General features: G+C 42.8%; 2 protein-coding genes across 3 annotated transcripts in view; both read left to right on the plus strand.

The window, feature by feature from the left end:
• zap70 (zeta chain of T cell receptor associated protein kinase 70) overlaps positions 1-3,514 on the plus strand; it is a 21,801-nt gene extending 18,287 nt beyond the window's left edge. For both annotated transcript variants that reach the window (XM_083647921.1, XM_083647920.1), the window contains exons 11-13: positions 259-399; positions 1,679-1,791; positions 2,246-3,514. In XM_083647921.1, coding sequence (XP_083504047.1) covers positions 259-399; positions 1,679-1,791; positions 2,246-2,366 — 375 coding nt within the window. In that variant the 3' untranslated portion in view covers positions 2,367-3,514. The remainder of the gene's footprint in view (positions 1-258; positions 400-1,678; positions 1,792-2,245) is intronic.
• Positions 3,515-7,902: 4,388 nt separating this feature from the next.
• mob3a (MOB kinase activator 3A) lies at positions 7,903-14,864 on the plus strand. Its single transcript, XM_083647768.1, has 4 exons — positions 7,903-8,108; positions 9,306-9,873; positions 13,657-13,859; positions 14,604-14,864. Exons 2-4 carry the CDS (start codon positions 9,456-9,458, stop codon positions 14,631-14,633), a joined length of 651 nt encoding a protein of 216 aa, XP_083503894.1. The 5' UTR covers positions 7,903-8,108; positions 9,306-9,455; the 3' UTR covers positions 14,634-14,864.
• Positions 14,865-22,157: the final 7,293 nt, after the last annotated feature.

The raw sequence follows: 22,157 nt of genomic DNA on the forward strand, positions 1-22,157 counted from the left end.
TTTTTCTTTTCTTTGTTAATTGACCTACCTGTACATCTGGAAGGAATCTATAGGGACCAAATGTTAGCAAGAATCCTTGACTCCTGTCCTGGGAAATTATATAATACTGGAATACATCATTAGAATACAGCATGTAGACATTTTTGTTATGGTAAATATTGAGCCAATATAGCCTCTTTTATGTTGGTCCTGATGACTAATAATCAAATTGACTGCCTTTGGTGAATGAATCACTGACATGCAGCTTGTCTCGCACAGGCTCGTACTGCAGGCAAGTGGCCGCTGAAGTGGTACGCTCCAGAGTGCATCACCCACAAAAAGTTCTCCAGTAAGAGCGACGTCTGGAGCTTTGGCGTCACCATGTGGGAGGCCTTTTCCTTTGGAGGAAAACCATACAAGGTAGCCTACCGTGTGTTTCAGCAGAACACAATCAATGGCAAAACTCCAGCAATCTAGATTCACTTGATCACAGCATTATGAGGATTATTTAGGGGTTCCAGCCCTGAAGGGGCTGAAACCCTATTGTTTTTGTGCTGGTTTATTATTCTTGTTGGCGTTGTTCATCTGCCCCGACGTAAATTCCTGTGAGTTGGTAAATGGTAGAGACCTGAAATTTGGCCCAATGACAGATATTAGGTGCTAGTTTCTGCTCAAGAACTAGTTTTCGAATCGGCCTGAAGGTGGCGCTATAATCAAAGGTTTTACCTTAAAGGCCATAACTTCCACGCCGTTGGTCCGATTTTCAAACTTTTTTTTTTCCAGATGTTCAGGTGAACCTGCTCTACAGGTTTGCCATAAGGACCCTCAATGTCTGTCTGAAATTTTTTTGAGATATTTGGAAAAGTTTGGAAAACACATTTTTGACATCTCCTCCTAGACCGTTTTTGCACCAAAATCGCCAGGAAGCCTCTCTGGAGCAAGCTCTACAAAGTGCCTTTTTGAAACCTTTGAAATCTACTTTAGTTTTGGAGATATTAATTGTTAAAGTTGTGAGAGGGCGTGGCCTATCAGCTAAATTGTCATACCTTAACTTAATTACCGATGATGGAATCTTCACGAAACTTGCTGGAGATCTTCGGAGACCATCCCAGACCATGCGTGTCAAATTTTGTGCAATTCGACCAAACGGGGGCACCATAAACGGCAGAAGTGGGCGTGGCCTAACACACAAAAGGCCGTAACTCCGCACCTGTTTGTCCAATGATCACGAAACCTGGCAGATATATCAAGGAGGATGTCCTAGACAAAATCAGAAGTTTTGTCACCATTTGTGAAAGTGGGCGGGGTCTATGGTGTAAGCATGTAATAGCGGTAAATCAAGTCCATTCGCATAATCGGCTGCAAACTTCTCAAGCCTCATCTGGAATTGCTTTTCTGACATGCTATTTCGCGATTTGACCAAAAGGGGGCGCCGCAGATGTAAAAAGTGGCCGTGGCCTAGCACGAAAAAGGTTGTACTCACACCCGTTTGTAACTCCCAGGCTGTTTCTCCAATTTTCAAGCAACTTTTTTCCACATGTTCACCTGAACGTGCTCTACAAATTTGCCTCAAGGACTATTAGGTGTTCAATTTGCTTAAGGCTTGAACCCCTGCATTGCCGCTTGCGGCTATATTTCTAATTGTTATTATGGAACAGGTGACAGTTCTCTGTCTTCTTTCTGTCCCGACTCCAACCAGAGAATGAAAGGCCCCGAAGTGACCAAATTCATTGAAGATGGGAAGCGCATGGACTGTCCATCAGGATGTCCAGACCGAATGTATGCTATGATGAGAGAATGCTGGACATTCAAGTGAGAACCTGATTTTTCTTTTCTTCTTTCTGAATGGGCTTATGGGGCGGCTGTGGCTCAGGAGGGTAGAGTGTGTCGTCCATTAACCAGAAGGTCGGTGGTTCGATCCCCGGCTCCTCGAACATGTCTAACATGTCTTGGGCAAAGACACTGAACCCCAAATTGCTCCCGATGGCTGTGCCAGCACCCTGCGTGGCAGCTGGCCGCCTTTGGTGTGTGAATGGGTGAATGTAGGCACATTGTATAGCGCTTTGGATAAAAGCGCTATTATAAATGGAGTCCATTTACCATTTACCATTTACCATTCAAAGTTTAATAAGCACAACGTTTCATATCAAGTATTACTTTCACAACACTGCAGCGCACTGTTACATTTAAGGCCTTGTGTGACATTGCCACCCATTAACGACAACTTTCAAAAATGGCTGCTCTGGGCCTTGCTCTCTCTCTCCAGGCACGAGGAGCGTCCAAACTTCAAGAAGGTTGAAGAGTCCATGAGGTCTTACAAATCCTGCATCTTCAACAAAGCCCAGCTTGAGGAAAAGGCAGCCGCTGCTGCTGAGCCTATCAAGTAGACAGAAACAAGGGCACATTCTGTCTCAGAGCTGCACAATACTTCCTTTCAAATGCGCATTGAAAAAGCGAAACAAAGACCTTCTTATGATGAAGCAGCTTCAGCTACAGTACCGTCACAGTGACATGAAATGTGCATTTTTGTCATTTGGTCTTCAATGTGTCCGCCATGCAAGGAGGATCTCTGTCTGTCTCACTTTGAATGTTAAGTGGAGAAACTGCTGACATCAACACAATGATGAATGAATTCATTTTATAGTCTGATATTTAGGAGTCAAATGGACTAATGTGCCACCGGTTATGGGCTGTGCGCGCGCGTGTGTGTGTGTGTGTGTGTGTGTGCGTTTGTTTAACTAATTTGAGTAAAGTTAGAAACAACCTGAAAGAACTGCACTCTGGTAGATGTGACCGTCTTTCTTTCAACATTCGGTGTACCCTCTGTCCAAAGCTGTGTTCAACTAGGTTACTGATATTAAACTCTGTAGGTGTTCTCTGGTTTGCTTTGGCACACAAAGCTGGCCAAGCAATTTGCTTTGAGATGCTGTGTGAGTACTAAAAAAGTTCCTTAAAATTGAAAGTTTTAAGTCAAACAACTACATCCTCTATAAGTCTGCAACCCATGAACTCTCATGTTATTGTCCGATTCTCTATAGCCCCTTTTAGATTGGTCAAAAATCCCACTAATATACAAGACAAGTTCTATATACATTTCAAAAATACATAGCAAAGCATCACCATTATTCAATGGCTGTGTCATGGTCCCATGTGTCTTCATTCTCCGATCCTTAGATTGACTACAAATGATAACATTGCACGGTCATATTCAAGGTTGGTTCTGGTTGACTTGACTGACATGAAGCCTCAGAAGCCTCACTTTGTTTATCTATTTATTTTCTACTTTCACCCTATAAATCCACAGGGGACTATAACAAATATTTAATGTAAAAAGGGTAGGCGCTATAAGCGAAGGCTTCAGTCAGCCTACACCTTTTTGGTCACAATGAACCCATTTTGGTTTCGTCAATGCTTCACAAGCAATGACTTATTTTCTTATTTTCTTATATTTTTTCTTTCGTTGCTTTCTTTCAGCATATAATAACAACTGTATTGAATTGTACATGCTAAATTGACCGAAATAAACTAAACTAAACTAGAATGAGAGAAATGCGTCACACATGTTAATTACACAAATTACCTGTGCTGCATAATGAAAGCATAAAGAATACAGTATGAATCAGAAACTGTCAAGAATAATATACAGTAGCTATTTGAAAGCACTGCAGCTGTGGAATAACCTTTTAACAACTTATGTCAACTAATGTCAAAAGGTCGTAACAAGGGTATAGCCATAGCAGAGCAAGGCACTAACACTGCCAGGGTTTGGGGTTCAAATCCCCTGAGGCCATCCATGCTAATGTCTGCACTTGTGGTAGCTTTCTGTTAGCTGCTTTGGATACAAATATCTACCAAATGACGTAGGAAGATATAACTAAGATACCTACCATATGAATCTTATAACAGAAACTAGACTGCAGCAGACCTCTAGACAGGGCCGATTTTACACTTCATGGGCCCCTGGGCTATTCATCTCTGCAGGGCCCCCCCATCAAGCGGAAGGGGGGGCTTTTTTTGAGTGTTTCTTTTTAACCTTTTTTAGCCGTATTTAAAGGAATATCTCATTTTAAATCAACATTAGTACTGTTGTGATGTCATTATTCAGTATCTTCTCCTTTTCTCACTAACTTTCATGTCACCACCTGCTCTCCTGTCAGCATTCTAACTTACAAACACAAACTGTAGGTTTAGCCATCATGTTCTTTCATAAACAGCCTGATTGGAAAGAAAACATTGCCACTGAGATGTCACAACAAGCACTTTTATTATTATTATTTAGTATTTATTATTGCTGTTATTATTACAGTGCACACACACATTCTCACAATTATTGCACAAATCAATCAAGCAGTATTCAAGTCTGTTCGTACCTGAAATGTCTTCTTCCTGACTTTTGCCGTGGCAAAGCGTTTGACTAGAGTGGTGAAGTCCAATGTTCTAACAATGTCACTTTCCAATGACATCAATGTCAAGTGGGTGAGCCTTTCTTGTCCCATTGTAGACCGTATCCTGTTCTTGACAAGCCCAAGTTTTGAAAAGGAGCGCTCTCCAGAGGCATTTGTTACAGGGAGAGTTAAGTAAATCCTGAAGGCAATATCCACATTTGGAAAAACTGATGACAGGTTCCTCTTCCTTATTATTTGAAGCAAGTGCCGCACACTTTTATTGTCTTTGTTTTTGATGAATTCTTTGAATTGCACTATTTCATCTACAAATTCGGGAGCCCTCTCACAGGGTTCCATGTCGCTGTTCCGACCTCTCGCTGTTCCGACCTCCCCTCTCCCAGCCCCCATGCCTAAACCTAACCTCCCCCAGACCCTAACCCAAAACCTAACCTCTCCCACCCCCACGCCTAAACCTAACCTCCCCCAGACCCTAACCCAAAACCTAACCTCTCCCACCCCCCACGCCTAAACCTAAGGTCGGCATTGCGAGTGGTCGGCATAGCGGGTGGACACCCTCTCACAGTGGATGTTATTACTCTGCAAATTTTTTTGAATGGCGTCAGTAAAAAAAACATTTTTTGCGAAGACCCTGGACAGGGGGCCCAAAAAAAAAACATCAAGGGTCCGCAAAAAAAAAAAAAAAAAAAAAAAATGTTGGGCCCCTTGATGTCCCGGGCCCCGGGCTTCAGCCCGGGTAAGCCCGTTGGTAAAATCGGCCCTGCCTCTAGATGTGTGATTTAATGCCAACTATTAAATCAATTGCTACAGGACAAATGTTATTGCAGCTAGTAAAGCAATATAAAATAGTGCTAAAGAAAGAAAACCTGCTTTGAAATTGAAATGTGTAATTTTCTGTAACTCATGAAACATAAACCACACAGAAACACAAGTTGCACTACTGTAAATGTCCATATTACAGCCACTGACATCTGTAAAGGTTCTGATCATGATCCTAGCTAGCATAATCCCACAAAGTAGAGAAATGTGTGTATAATCTCATGGTAGATTTCATGAAGCCTTAGGCTACACAAAAATATAGCCTCTAAAAATATCATCCCAAAATAGGCAGCATAAGCAAAGTTACTTGTATTTGAAAGAGGATTATAGGCATTTAGGATTATTTTTTATTTGTATCTGTCTGTAAATCAATATTCCAGTAGACTAGTTTAAAGAGGTAGGCTATTGTGTGTTATATTGTGTGAAAGGGTGTTGAATAGGCTATAGTGCGCTAAAATATATTGAAACATTAGTAGATTTATATTGAATTAATATATTGCCTTTAGTTTGTCTGTGAAGATTTGATCATAATGACTTGCGGCTATATATAAATGAGCAGTAGGGCTCCTGCCTTCTGCCCTCCCGCTCGGCTGCTAGAGTGACATCATCAAAGGAAGTAGGCCTACTTCTAAAGTGCGTTAAGCCAAACAGAGGCAGCAGCGGCAACACAGGAAGTTATGAGATTTTGCCTTCAAAATAAAGGTAGAATTTGTCACTTTTCACTCAGAATCATTGCATTATATTGAAACCCTATGTACACGGTATCTTTTATCCATAGAGGCCCAAATTACTATTAATAGGCAATAAGCTGTGTCTTCAACGAGAAACCCCGAAAGCCCCCACAAATAAGGACCTTATCACCCCCACCCCCTGGTGCTGCCTGATCACAGCCGGCTTGATAACAGGGTGGGTGGCTGGGTCCCCCCCACTGACATTTATCCTCCCTGCCTGAATTGGTGATGTCACCAGTGATGAAGTCACCAGATGATGTCATCATTGCTCGAGTGACATCACGTCATTAGGTAATTAGGGAAATCAATTAGGTATGGTGGTGGCGCAGTCGGTAGCGCTGTCGCCTCACAGCTAGAAGGTCCTGAGTTTGATTCTCGCCTGGGACGCTGTGGGCGCTGGAGTTGTGACCCTAGCCTAGGTAAACCCAGCCACCACGTGACCTGCTCTCTCAGTTCCCAGTCACTATCCCTAACCCATAGTGACTGAGAACAGGTCTGAGAGCAGGTCACGTGGGGGATGGGTTTACCCAGGCTATTGTGACCCCCCCATATCTTCAGTGCCTACTGCCCAGTGGGCTATCTCATCGAAAGGGCCTTTCTGTGTGGAGTTTGCATGTTCTCCCCGTACCCCCCAGGGGGTTCCTCCGTACATAACGCCCCACTTAAAATATGCAGAAGAAGATCGTCATCTGACCAGTGACGACAACATCTGAAGTTGGTCCAATGATGGTCCAATGATGGTCCCCGGGCGCTGGAAAGAAAAAGCGACCACTGCTCCTGGCCTGCCCCCCGGAGGAAAGGACAAGCCTGGATGGGTCAAATGCAGAGGACATATTTCACCGGCCACCGTCAGCATGAGTGTGTGTTGTGGCCGCATGCATGTGTTGTAGTGTTCGTGTGACAATAAAGACGGGCTGCCATCTGAAATCGTGTTTTTAATTGTGGCAATTAATCGTCCCTAATTACCTAATTAAAAACAGGCTCCATTAGGTCACCTGTTACCCCGCTCGCCGGACGCTTCTGGCTCATACTGAGCGCATTAGCGCCCGGCGAATGCAACCCATTTCACATATTAGATTTAGCCATTTTCACGTCTGGGTCTAAAATGCCCTGCTCCTACCTGAGTCTTCACGTGAAATGAAGACGCTATCCGATGTCCAACATCCTCTTCTTTTAATAACACCTAGTTGTTGCATCCAAAATGTTGCATAAAATCCACTTTTCTGTCGCTCAAAAACCGAAAACCATATATCTGGAGCAACCCGGAACAACGACTCACTGTTTACTCAACAATGCCCCCCACACTTCCGAAATGGTATTGCACCTCCCATTTCTGCATTTGTGCAGAAACGGAGGTGCAATACCATTGCGGAAGTGTGGGGGGCATTAGTGAGTAAACAGTGAGTTGTTGTTCCGAGTTGCTTCAGATCAGAGAAGAAGAAGGAGCGGTGCTCCAAATCCATGGTTTTCGGTTTTTGAGCGACAGAAAAGTGGATTTTATGCAACATTTTGGATGCAACAACTAGGTGTTATTAAAAGAAGAGGATGTTGGACATCGGATAGCGTCTTCACTTCACGTGAAGACTCAGGTAGGAGCAGGGCATTTTAGACCCAGACGTGAAAATGGCTAAATCTAATATGTGAAATGGGTTGCATTCGCCGGGCGCTAATGCGCTCAGTATGAGCCAGAAGCGTCCGGCGAGCGGGGTAAGGTCACCTGCAGGGGTGCAATTTACACTTCCTGAAAGATTCAGCCCGATCACATGTAAAATGGCATAGCTGTGGCCGAACACAATTCTGCTCACACACAGTTTGTAATCTGATTACTTACTGTGACTTAAAGTGAATCGTGAATTAGGAAATAACTTTGAGGAAAATAATACCTCAACAGGAGTGTTATTTTGAAGGTTTTGAGCGGAAGTTAATGTCACTTGGGTCCAGAGTCCGGACTTGACGCTGGTGTACTTTTCGTTTGGTAAGGAGGAGTCGGACGTTAGTTGCCCTTAAAAAAGTGAAATGTTTATTGAATTATTAGGAATACTACAATAGGTATTGCACCATCTATTCATAATGTATTCTGTGCGTGCTACGTGCCTACAGCTAGTAAACAGTAAAAAGTAGGTATTATTTGCTAAACGGTCGAAGGAAACATTGACGGAACAGGAAGGCGGAACAAGTAAGTTCGGGAAAGTGGCTTCAACTGGGCAATTTCATCACCGTTTGATCATCCGTCTGCATTTATTGCTTGCCTTTTTTAAACGAACTCGTTAAAATGCCGTGTTTATGAAGCAGAATAGCATGTATTTGGCTTGCCTTGTACGGGTTTGTTGCCTGTTTTTAGGAAGCAACAAGTCCGATCGATCTTCGCAGTCGCGTCACGAATAGACTTAACGTAACGACACTCCAGTCGTCATGTGGGGCTTGGTGTTTAGCGTTAATCCCCAATATAGCTTTTATGTTGGAAACTTGCGAAAACGAATAGGACGTTCACGTTATTACGAAGATGCTATGCAGATATTGCCATGTAGGCCTACAACGGCAGTCCCGTTAGTTACATGCATCACTGGTTTTACTTCGTTTTATTGTCATTCCTCAAATTCTTGGTTGTCGCGGCGGTAACTACGGGTGCCTGTAATAGGAAACGAGTCATGTTCATTGTGCAACCGTGTATCATTGATTTCTGTCTAGTATCACACATAACACAGTGGCCCGCCCTCAGCTTACCCATGATGAGCTTACCTGTCCTGAGAGGAGGTCAAAGGTGAAGTTAGGGTATCGCTCGAATTGATTTCGTTAACGATTTGGCCTACTAGCCTATGTATGTTACAAATACAACCAGAGATGTAGTGGCAGATAAAATGCTGGGTAAACAACTACATCCTAGTCATTTCGTTGAACAACCACCAGAAAAACACGTATTTCCAGAAAACATAATTTAAATTTTGTAAAGGCTGTCTTCATAATAACTTGTGTTTGATGCTACAGTACTTACCAAGGTATACACAGTGGATTTACATCATAAAGATATATGTCAGCATAGAAGTGATGGATAATCTCTGTAAACAAGGGTGGATAAACTGAGTTGAGTGAGTTTACCCTTCACTATTCCTGCATGCAATTGCAGGCCCAAGACAAGACAAAACTTGACCCAGACCCACAGTTGCTATCTGTTGTGTAACTCCCAAGTTAAAACCATGTAATAATGGCTTGAAAGCTTGATAGATTACATTTCGGTAAATCTAAAACCAAAGCAACTCATACTCAAAGATCAGATTTGATATAAACTAGGCATTTTGGTAATGGTAATATGCAACCTATTAACCAAACTCTCATCCTCCTCTGCCTTTCCCTCTCTCCCTTTTATCACACACAGGACCACAAACAGAGTCAAGGAAAATATCAAAAGACAATCCATAACAAAAACTTCCCCCCGGTTGTTTGCGCAACCTTTTTGACTGTTTCCATTTCACCGGTAAATAATTCGCCCGCAGCATTCAAACAAACGCCGGCACCACATGCGAGCATGTCCATGGCGCTGAAACAGGTCTTCAACAAAGACAGGACATTCCGGCCCAAGCGCAAGTTTGAGCCCGGCACGCAGCGCTTCGAGCTGCACAAGAAGGCCCAGGCGTCTCTGAATGCGGGGCTGGACCTGAAGCAGGCCGTGCAGCTGCCCCACGGCGAGGACCTCAACGACTGGGTGGCCGTCCACGTGGTGGACTTCTTCAACCGCATCAACCTCATCTACGGCACCATCAGCGACTCCTGCACCGACCAGACCTGCCCCGTCATGTCCGGCGGGCCCAAGTACGAGTACCGCTGGCAGGACGAGCACAAGTACAAGAGGCCCACCGCCCTGCCGGCCCCCAAGTACATGAGCCTGCTGATGGACTGGATCGAGGTACAGATCAACAACGAGCACATCTTCCCCACCAACGTTGGTAAGTGTTTGTTTTTTTATGAACACGTTTTTTCTGAAATTTCTCCCCAATGTACTTGGCCAATAGGGCTGGTGGCGCGTGACGTAAGGGCGGGTGAGGAGCGCTTGCATTGTGGTCCAGTAGGCTAGTAGCAGCCACACCAAACTCCATTCACCTGGCAACTAAATGTGGTCTGTCGGTAAATTGAATACCACCAGAACATAATTTACAAACCTTACGAATCATTAGATGCCACTCTCCAATTCGGCATAGATATTATCTCCTAAGAAGCACTTTGTGATGTAAAAGCTCGTGTTTGGAAGTGGTTCGCTCTGCTGCTGTATTACCGCCCTCCACTGTGTATTTTGCAGGTAGAGCGATGTAGGAATCACCGGCGAAACATTTGAATATACTTGGAATGTGTGCTTCTTATTGGAGCATGTGTATTAGAGACATGCTTAGAAGTATTCATAAAATATTTGTGTTTCCATAAAAAGTCTCAACTTGTATGTTTAAACTGTAAGTCGCCGACTTCAAAAGCCTCGACGCGAGACTCATTCATTCTTCATTCGAAAGAATGAAGAAAGAGCTCCCCGATAGGGGTTTGCAGGCTCCGCTAAACTGGCTGTACGCTCGGCTAGATACACATTAGCAATCACAATAAAACAGTACCTACCTCCCGCACAAAATTTTGCATAATCAGTATTCCCAAATATGGCGTAGTTTCCAATAGCGAGCCCTTATTCACATGCCAGGTGGAAAGCAGGCTCTAACTAGGTCACATAACAGACATGAGTGACATTACTGACGATGGATCAAATGACTATTTTCGATGTATCTTGCACAATCTATGGCTGCGAAGTTGTAATATATTATCGTCCTGTCATACTGTCTTTGGGTCATTTATAAATGATATATATATTTATATATTTTTTTTTACAGATTTGTTTTTGTACCGCTATTTATTTACATTGAAGTAAACGGCGAGTGGCACTAGCGTACAGGAGTCCGTCGTATTTACCCACAATGCCTTGCGTTGCTCGCACAGACGTGACGTGGTTGCCCCAGCTCTGTTCCCCCTCTCGTCATGGTCGTTGCACCACCCCCTCACCGTAGACATGTTTCCTCCGATACATGTGCAGTGGCCAGTCCTTCCTTCAGCTCCCCTCCCAGCCCAAATGGGCGCCTAGACTGACCAGAGGAGGCGCTGGTGCAGCAACCAGGACTCATACCCCACCGGCTTCCCACCCGCATACACGGCCAATTGTGTCTGTGGGGGCATCTGACCAAGCCGGAGGTGGCGCTGCCGGGAATTGAACCCGGGGTCTCTGTGGTAGGGCTGTGAATCTTCACTGGCCTCACGATTCGATTCGATTACGATTCAGAGGGCTACGATTTGATTCGATTACGATTATCGATGCATCACTTTTTTCCCCAATACATGATTTCTTTTTTCTCTTTCATTTTTCTCACTGTGTGGCTACTTTTAAAATAAAAGTGCATTTGGAACTGCATTGTATTATGATCCAAATAAACAACTGCATGTACTTCCATTATATTTTATTCGATTATTTATTTATTTATTTATTTATTTTATAATCGATTTTTGACATTTGTGAATCGATGCAGAATCGTGCACGTCTGCATCGCGATGCATCTTATAATCGATTATTTTTGACACCCCTACTCTGTGGTGGTAGGCAGACAATTGGACTCGAGTCATAGGGACTCGGACTCGAGTCGACTCAAGTCGCAAATTTGACGACTTCCGACTCGACTCGGACTTGGAAGGTAAATACTTGAAACTCGACTCGGACTTGGAAGAAAATTACTCGAAACTCGACTCGGACTTGTGACAAGATCAGCCGAGTGCACCAGCTGGGCGTACGCCTAGGTTTACACGCTACGTCCGATGTAGAACTCAAAGTTACGACTAATAATTTTATGACTAGTGCGCACCCTGTATGCGCTGCGTGACTGCGTCTGTGTATGGAGCAGGCGTAAAAGTTACACCCAAATGCGTAGCAACTCACTGACAGCTGTCTCATCTTGATCTGCGCGTGATGCGGCCGGAATCTTCTCTCAAAAATATCGATCGATATGTGCTGTAAATAGACGCTCGTCGTCGGCGGGTTTTTGAAAGCTGATGCGTCGGAAGATCTTACAATTTCTTCCTGACTTCGTCAACTGCCCGCAGTGCGCAGTCTGCCATCGCATTCAGTACTGATTGCACTTGTGATCAAACTGCTTGTGTTGGCGCTGTTAAATTGAGCTGTGAGAACGTTTCTATGCTTTGAATACAACTCTATAAGTTTGAGGTGAGTTGGAGCTGTCTGTCAGCTGTCTCGAGCTCATCTGAGAGAAGTGTGTTGCTTGGCAACAAGCACGTATTAACGTGAACGCGCACGTCTGCAGCCTAAATAATCTCTGCCTTGTCATTTTTTCTAACCCGTGACTCGACTTGACATAACCTGTGACTCGACTCGAGACTTGACTTGAAATAACATTGTGACTTGACTTGACTTGACTTGCCAACAAAAGGAAAGACTTGGGACTTGCTTGAGACTCGGGACCAATTGACTTGAGACTCGCTTGGGACTCGGATCAGAGGGACTTGGACAATTGTCTGGTGGTAGGTAAGTGCTTTGACCTCGACACGACCCAGACGGCCCAACGTCAGCAAGTGTTGAGAAGAACCACAGATGGCTGTGTCATGACCTCGGCTCCTTGAACTCTAGGCCCGGGATCCAGATTTAGGTCACAGGGCAGGGCTTATGTTTTTGTGGGTCTTCAAAAGAGTATTGTCGTCACACATGCCACCGTCTGGGCAGTGTGTTTTCAGAAGGCCAGAAACGTCATTCCTTATCTGGGTCCCAGACTGACACAGTTTGAGAAATCCCACTGTAAACGATCACGGAGTGGTTGATTAAAATCCCTGTCTTTAAAATGACACACAAAGTTATTCGACTCGGGTGCGAACCAGGCCTCCGTCCATTCAGTCGTGTCAGCGACTGCTGACATCACAATAAAATCCAAAAGAAAGAAAGAAGATGCTGTCATGTAATGGGTACAAGGAAATATGAATATGAGATACGGTATGGAATTCTGTGGAGTCAAGGCAACATCTAAAATATGGACTGGAGCCACATTGTGTCTGAAAATAGAGCACCAAAAGATGCTTCAGAATGATGAAATATGCAGGGCCACATTTGTTGGATGGACTGCATCAGGAGTCATGCATAATTTGTGAACCGCCATATCAGCTTATCTACTGTGAGTGTGTGGCATTTTCGCTTTTCTATGATCTTTGTCTTCCCAACGCTGCGCATAACTTTTTGGCATCCGACTAATGACAGAAACATCTCAGCAATGGATTTATAAATGGGTCGTGCAATGTGTACAGTAGCCTATGAATAGACATGACCTTAGCTGCTGTCCTCCAGCAGATTCCTGAAATATTATTCAATTAGTCAAAGCAAAAACGATCAACTCAAGTAATCACTCGGATGCAGCAACGGCTTATCCCTCAAACCGAGCGGTGTTGGTTTTTCCATGTCGCACAAAGTGATACTTGCTGGGTCCTTTAGCACCTGTCCTTTAGCAACCGTCCTTTAGCAACCGTCCTTTAGCACCCCAGCTCCAAAGGACAAAAAGGTTAGGAGACACTCCTATAAGTGCATAAAAAGTGAACTGAAATGCATTGATATAAACTTCCTTCCTGTGTTCTTATATGTGAACGAAAGCACAAGAGAGCATCATATGTTGACTGTGTTGTTTTTCTCCCTCCCTCTGTTTGACTCCAAGGTACTCCATTCCCTAAGACCTTCATGCAGGTGGCTAAGAAGATCTTGTCCCGTCTGTTCCGTGTGTTTGTCCACGTCTACATTCACCACTTTGACCGCGTGAGCCAGATGGGGGCCGAGGCTCACGTCAACACCTGCTACAAGCATTTCTATTACTTTGTCACCGAGTTCAACCTCACCGAGCACAAAGAGCTGGAGCCACTGGTGAGTCAGACAGGGCAAACTCAAATAAACAGCACTATGAAATAAAAAAACAAGAATAAAATGCGTTGACCCATATTTTTCATGATAGAATTTAGGGCTGCAACTAACGATTATTTTCATGATCGATTAATCTGTCGATTATTTTCTCGAGTAATCGATTAGTCGTTTGGTCTATAAAATGTCACAACATTGTGACGAATTTTGATCACTTTTCCCCCAAAGCCCAAGATGACATCCTCAAATGTCTTCTTTTGTCCTGACTAACAGTCCACAATCCAAAGATAATCATTTAAGAAGCTGGAACAATAATTATTTTGTAATTTTTTCTCTTACAAATTACTGATCAAAACAATTAAGCGATTATGAAAATAATTAGCGATACATTTTCTGTCAATCGATTAATCGACTAATAGTTGCAGCGCTAATATAATTTTATGCTCACAACCTAAAAGTATTCAAAGCTTTGAACACTATGAGGGGAAGAACACTGACGTCTTGGAAACGAAATCTTCCCAAAACCAATGAAACTGAGTAAATCAAACTAAATTGGATGCCTAAAATAAGAGGTGGGCGATACAGACCAAATTCATATTATATCACATTAATCCTATGTTTTTTTTTTCTATGAATACTTGATGACTGCTAGCATAATGCAAAATCACGTGCCATGATCAAATTGATGCACAGTACAGGTGTTTGATTCACTGCTGCTTAACTGTGGCCGTCTTGTGGTTTGTGCTGTAGAAAGAGATGACGTCCCGGATGTGCCACTGAGGGACCAGATGACACATAACCCCCTACTGATCAGCAGCTCCGTCCATCTACAAGACTGCAAGCAGAGAACACAACGAAAAAAGCAAAAAAAAAAGAGAACAAATTGAAAAGAGTCTTTATTTTTATATTTAAGTACTGTAATCTATTTTAGCCACATAGGTTTTAAGCAGGAACCTTTTCATCCAAGGCGACCTATTCCTTCAAAAGTTTTCAAAATTGTATCAGAGCACAGTATTAAGAGGTTTATGTTTGTGTTGATGTTTTTGTTTTCTATTTTCTATTTGAATCTCAATCATTCCAGGATTCTCCTGTTTCTCTTTCTATCTAAAACGATCTAAAACTTGTAGGATTTGTAATTTATATATATATATCTATATATATATATGTAAGTATGTAATCCAGTATGTGGTTACATTATAATGGCTCTGTCCTCTGTCGCTCTAATCTGAACTGTGTGAGCAGAATTTGATTTACATGTACCGTACTTATTTTACATTGTCCCTGTAATTAACAGTACTGGGCTATGGCTTAACCTGGCTTGTTGTATATTTATTTTTTTCCAGTTAGAACATAATAGATTATGTAACCGTCCAAAACTTTTACCTCTAGATTTGTTAACATTCATTTATGAGCAGGCAGAGCATGTATAAAAGAATCAGTGTAATATACATTTTTCCACGTGATAATTCATTGTATGGTAAAAGACAAAAGTGCCTAAAAATCAGGCAATTTCAATGGCCTAAAAATCCAAGCAGATATCTCTCTTCCCTTAAAGCCAAAAGATAGCTTTTGTTTCTTTTCTAATGATAACTTGAAAGAAAATAAAGGACATTTAAAAGATTTATAAGGTCAATTATTTTTGAGCGCATCTGTATAATGCCAAATGATATGTGTATGTGTGTGTCACGTGTGTGTGTGTGTGGTTTTGTTGAAAAGCATTTAGGGGTTTTAGTGTGAAATGTGGAAGAACGCCATGGGGGGCCCCACCAGTGCCATTCATCTGAACAGATGTGAAAAGTCACAACACGGCGAATAACCGTGTTGGCGATTGTAGCGTTGTCAAGTAAGTGCTATATTTATCATTTAATTGCAATTATTTCAACAGCGAGTTTCACCGAAGAGCTTCTAGGAAGTCAGCTATATTTACACAGTTGCTATTGTGCGCGGGGGGGGGGGGGGGGGGGGGGCACGAGGCAGGCTCTCAGATGTCAAACTTGTAGGTGTGTGTTTAAGATACAGTGAAGTGACGGCTGAAGGTCGCACGAGACCCAAACCTCACATGCCCAAAAACCCCCTGGTGACCACGCACGCACACACACACACCAGGTTCAGAACTGTCCACTGGGTGGCATCAGGCGCTGCAGCTGTCTGGCCAGGGGAATCTCCACAGTTCATATTAGGCCTCTTATGAAATCCGTCCAAAGCCCCAGATCTACTGATGAACAGGGGAAGTGGAGATTCTCTCGGCCTTGATTGAGGTGAATGGTTGGTGATGTGGAAACAGACGGGGCTGTTCTGTGATGAATACAGAGAGAGCTTTTGTTTTGAATGTGTTCGGCCTTGCGTTAATTATTGAGCAAAGCTCACAAAGATGCCAAACAGGCTTGAGAAGAGCATTGTTGGTCAGATTTGGAGGCGCTTTCAGTCTTAATGGGTTGGATTATGAGCATAATGAACACAAGTGGCTGGGTTTTTAGGGTGACCCGGGGCAATACTTGAGAACAATGTCCATTATCTGTTCAAATAAATCATTTGAATATCAATAAGTATATGCACAAGAAAGAAGGATGCTTTAAGTCAACATGTTTAATGGATAATTGAATCAACATCTACAAATTTGTTATCATAAAACAAACAATACAGTTTTGTGAAGATGAGTCCCTTCCTAGTACCTGGGGAAGAAATACTCTGGTGTGGCTTCACTTGTCATCCGAGTTATACAAACTATGCATCAGATTATGTTAATATGCATCTTATTTTCAGATTCTGACCTTGCTCTTACTTTAAGATCAACATGTTTCAAGAACATGAGGAAATTGTTTTCTTTACTGTTTGATAATTGCCTATAGCCCTATTCATGATGACAGTCACGAGTATTTTCTTTACTTTACTTTATTTGTTTATTTGGTCAGGACAGTACACATTGATGAACAGTTACCTATACAGAGTCATCTACTGTATATGATAACAGTAAATATGTTGGATTTAGCTAAAAGCTCATTTGCATCCGTAGTCCTCAGGACATAAAAACATACAAGATAAAGACAACATCTAAACAAAATACAGTAGCAGTGTTTCCCACAGGATTTTGACTATTTGTGGTGGGGGACCGCAGACCCCCTAGGGGGGTGCGGGGGCATGGCCCCCCGCAAGATTTTTTTTAAACATTTTAAAGTAAAATGCATGAATTTGGTGTACTTTGAGAAAGCTTAAGAGCAAAATTAAAAGGCTAGATCTATGAAGAACATGTCATCATTACTGTGCTGTGGGTTTACAATGACAAACTAAATTTCTCCGTATAGGTCAGGGATACTCAACTTGCTTTGCCACTTTCGTGAAATGATAGAAGGCGAGGGGCCAGTTAATAAACAAACAATATACATTTTTCTGTAGCGGATTGTAGGTTTTTGGGGTGTCAGCCGGAGTTTAGGCTGACAACGCACCCCCGATAGTTAGTTAGGTTAAGTTAGTTAGGTTAAGTACATACATAAGTGCCTGGGTAGCGAGCAGATGGCGGTATTTGACAATTTAGCAGCTAAATCATAGATTATTGAAAGATATTCCATATTCCAGACTGAAATGCTATAACAGAAGTATTGGCCAGAATGACATGAACATTTATTGGACACTTATTCAGCGGGTATCTTGCATGTTGCATTCAGGTGCACTGTAAAAAAAATATATATTTTTTTTTTTGTCAACATCTTTTTGTGGCGGTCAAAATCCTTTTGTGGCGGCCCGCCACAAATTCCTTTATGTATGGGAAACACTGAGTAGGGAAAAAATGCCACTAGAAACAACAACAATGTGGCCAAATGGACATAATAATACGTTAAAAGCTAAAGTGTGCGGGATGAAAGTGCAAAATCACAAAAGAATAAAGTGCAAGGGTAGAGACACATGAGGGCTGAGATAGTTATGTTGGTTATGGTTGCAGTGTTGATTTATTTTGAGCCATTCCTTGAGGTTTATTTTGAAGGTTGGATATGTGGGGCATTCCCTTATTGCAACTGGGATACTGTTCCAGTTTTTCCCACCAGTGACAGATAGGCCATGTATGTACATCTAACATGTATTTAAATACTGTCATGTTTCTTTACCGTTATAGTACTCTTCCTCATAAGGGGCTGGGGCGGGCATCTTCTGTCAAAGCAGCTACTGTCACTTTAAGAAATGACACAAAAACAAGTTATTGTTTCTTAAATGAATAGATTAGACTCCATTTCCTTTGATTTCCCTGTTAACCGAACTATTGCATCTGACGATTCTTATACTGTCAGAGGGAAGTATGTCCGGTGAAAGTCATCTGGAGATGACTATCGGCACGTCCACAGTTGAGGACGTGTTTCGCCCCTTCCTGAAAACAAGGTAGATGTTTCCCCCCCATGTCACCTCAAGTTGAAACAACATAGTTTCTGTTTTTTCCCTAAATCCAGATGAAACATCAGACATAATAGCAAACAATTCTTATGAATTTTACTTTGACTTTACTTTGGAAATGGGTTTAATTCCAAGTGTCAATTGTGTTAATAAAAAAACTGATGTAACCTTCTGCCCTAATAACAACATCAAGCATTGAAATGACCTCAGTGGCCCTGCATGCTGCAACATGATCCTCTTATGAGAGGATTGTCCCTCCCCTCTCATCGCAGTCGGTGCAGCGGAGTCATTTCCTGTAGAAACTCCAAAACTCTCTGCCCTGCGGTTGCGTGCGGTTGCAGTTACGGGCCGTGCGTGGGTTCGCTCCTCCCTCCCCTCACCGTGTTTTTCCCTCTGTGGAATTTACCAGACTTGTCCAGAGGGCTCTGGCAAACTGGAGGAAGTGAACTGCACGAACCAGGCCAAGTTCCAGGCAAAGAATTTCAGGCTGCACCAATCAGACTGAAGCTTGTCCAATTGTGTCAGGGTTTACCCACAAGTTGCATGTGTGTTGTTTTAACTGTGCAGTGTGATTGTTTACACGTAGAGAGAATGGGGTTCAGTTGATCTGATGTGACTCAGCAAACACTGATATGTGTACACGCCCCAACGGTTTTACTGTATGTCTTGCAAGTCAGTTTGTCGTCTCATGCTGCGTCACAATGCGACAACAACAATAATACACGACGTTACAATCAAACTGCAAAGCAATCTGATATACCAGGATTATTTAAGTGACCTATTGTGACATTTGAAAGGGAAACAATGGGGTATGTCCATATGTCATACAGATCCTAACCTGTTGGCTACAATCCTCAACAACTTGCAACTTCCTTTTCTGTTTTCATCATCTTATGCGAAGTGTCCCTCTCTGTGTACTGTAAACACAACCGCATAGGATACACTACAGACGACTACAGAGTAACTACAGTTCATCGAGAGGACAATGCCATCTGTCTCTGTTCAATTGTATGTTTTAACTCAAATTAATTACACGCTAGTTTCTAAAAACTGCCACAGCAATGATTTCAAACACATAGCAATTAAATGTCGTACATTTTATGTGACAGCTTTTCAGAAAAATAAGTAGTGCCAAAATATTCCAAAAATGTTCCAAACACCACCATGTCCAGTGAAATGAATGACATTTGAAGTGTGCGCTGACTGTTAACAAATCTGATCTGTTGGTGCAACCTATGACCTATGACATGCTCTCCAAGGAGATTCTAAGAAATGAAAAGCACGATTAATTTCAAGAAGCATGGTTAGAGATGGTTATGTAAGAAGAGCAAAGTGCAAAAAAGCAAAATAGCTGGAACAAAGCAAAGACTGTTCCAAAACGCCATGGTAGCTAGTTCTCTGCTCTGGTGGCTATTGCATCTCATTTCAGTGATCTATAATAATAACTGTTCCATCTCAGCCAGGATGTTGTCTTCCTCCTGTAGTAACACCTAAAAACACACATGACTTTGCTAGAAAGTTCTGGTTGTTTCTTTGCCTCGCAGCAGGTGGATCAGTCAGTGTCTTATTCTGGGAAGTTTGTTCCAGGAAAATTCTCTCCGGAATAGACGAGGATGTTCAATGTGCACCATGTGACCCTCTGACCTTACTACAGGAGGAAAGCATGCGACGTATCGAAACGTAAGCCTGCGAGCTGGCTGCCTGCAGCGTGCTCATGTAGTATTTGACAGGTTGCTTAGACATGTCGGACACGTGTAGATGTAGAAGCAATTCATACATGCAGAAACACACATGTGTAGTAGGCATGTTCTGCCACTAATCCTGTGACTCGAGGCATACCTGAGAGCTCCTTTCAACACCTTGATCAAACTGGCATGTTCTGTCTTTACACACACACACATACACACACACACGCACACACACGCACACAAACACACACACACAGAGACACACACACACACTCAAACTGGCATGTTCTGTCTTTACACACACACACACGCGCGCGCGCACACACACACACACAGACACACAGACACACACAGACACACAGAACATTTCCTTCAACGCATCTTGGTATTCTTTGTCTTTACCTTGTCATTGTCAGATGGCTCAAAATGTTATTTGTGACTAGCCTTTATAAACTGAGCAGAGTTCAAGAGTGCTATGTTAGAATGCTCTTTAAAGTCACTACTGTATAATATCTTGAAATGTGTGTGTGTGTGTGTGTGTGTGTGTGTGTGTGTGTGTGTGTGTGTGTGTGGCTGTTTCAAATGAATGAATGAGGTTATAATGAACACAATGAACTTCATTGCAATGAATGTTGCACAGTCACGGGCGATAGAGGACGCATGCATCGTTTGTTTAGTGTAAATGACAACAGTGCACATGGCTTTACAGGTGTACATTTCCCCCGTCTCCAATAATACCTTTATACATAACAGGTGGACGACCAGGCTGAGTCTCAATGCAGTGTGTGTGTCTCTCTCTCTCTCTCTCTCTCTCTCTCTCTCTATAAGTAGGCTATCCAATGAAGTGTAATCCTATCATCATGAACAGCAGCAACAGTACTGAGATACACCCCCAGTGCTGCTCCAATCCAGTGTCAGATAGGGGTAACCTCTCCCTGAAAAGAGAGACCCCTCCTGGGCGAGTTGCTCCTCCTGGTTGAGAGAGACTGAGTCATTCATCACATCTGCTTAGGAATGGGGTTACTGCTGCGCCTCAGTGGGTTGTGTTGTGTGTGTGTACCCTCTTTCCTTTGCCCTGGAGTGACACTGGCCTGGCCCCGCCCCGCCCCCTCCAATGCTTGTTTTCCCAATAAACCTGCGATTGCACCATGTGCTCTTGGCCAGGGGACAGGCAGCGCGTTGCGTAATGTTTGCTACCGTTGGGCTTATGTTTAAGGGTGCAGAAGGTGAAAGGAGGAGGAGAGGCAGAGAGCCTCCAGTCACAAGACATCTCCTCCTCAAAACAAACCATACAAGGATTTAACTAGGACATCCTTCAATAAACAAGACTTTAATCATATACAGAACGCATCTGTGGACTGAGGATCATTATATATATAATAAATCAACATATAACATTGCATATTGTGAGAGGCCGTGCACTTTGTTTAATCCATGTGATACAATACCATACATATCATATGACAGAACCTGCACTTGTTGGCACTTCAGTCTAATGCAGCATGATGTGAGAGGCTGAACAGATGTTTTCTATAGGCCTACTTCATCTATATTAAGGGGATTCATGTAATAATGATAATAATAATAATAATAATAATGTGCAATAACAATGTCGTCCCTCTTTTATGCCCCTGTCAAAATGCCTTTATCTTTAATCTGTTAAAATGTGAATGTGTCACGCTTTTACCCTGTGCTGCTGCAACATATATTGTTTTGGCATCTCACAGTTAGCAGATAGGTTGAGAGAGACCCCATTTCAATGATCCGAGTTCTTGGAGTCCTCTCTCATTAGCACCAGCCTGCGAGACGTGCCTCCTCAGACCCTGAAACGTGCAAAGCTGCCTCGTCACCATTCACACCCATAGCTTCACACCACAGCATAGGTGGCAGTTGCTTGTAACAGGCCACTCTGATAGTTCAGCCACTCCAACACAACAACCCTGCCTTTGGATGGATGTATGTATGCCGGGAATCCAACTACTGTATCACGTAGAAATCATTTTGCTCTTTCATTATTAGGCTATTATATTTCTGTAAGCATTCAGAAATCTGATGCAATTCTACCAGTCCTAAATGAAATTCAAAATGTACCTAAATCATTTATTTTCCCATAACAGACTAGATAGAACAATAGTTTGATACATTCCCAGTATGGGATTCCTCCAGCTGTCACCACCAGATGACACATGAGTAACTATATGAGTCACTATCCAAAAGTTGCATGTTGTGGTCATTT

The sequence above is a fragment of the Poromitra crassiceps genome, assembly GCF_964638095.1.
Source record: "Poromitra crassiceps genome assembly, chromosome: 12".
Lineage (NCBI taxonomy): Eukaryota > Metazoa > Chordata > Actinopteri > Beryciformes > Melamphaidae > Poromitra > Poromitra crassiceps.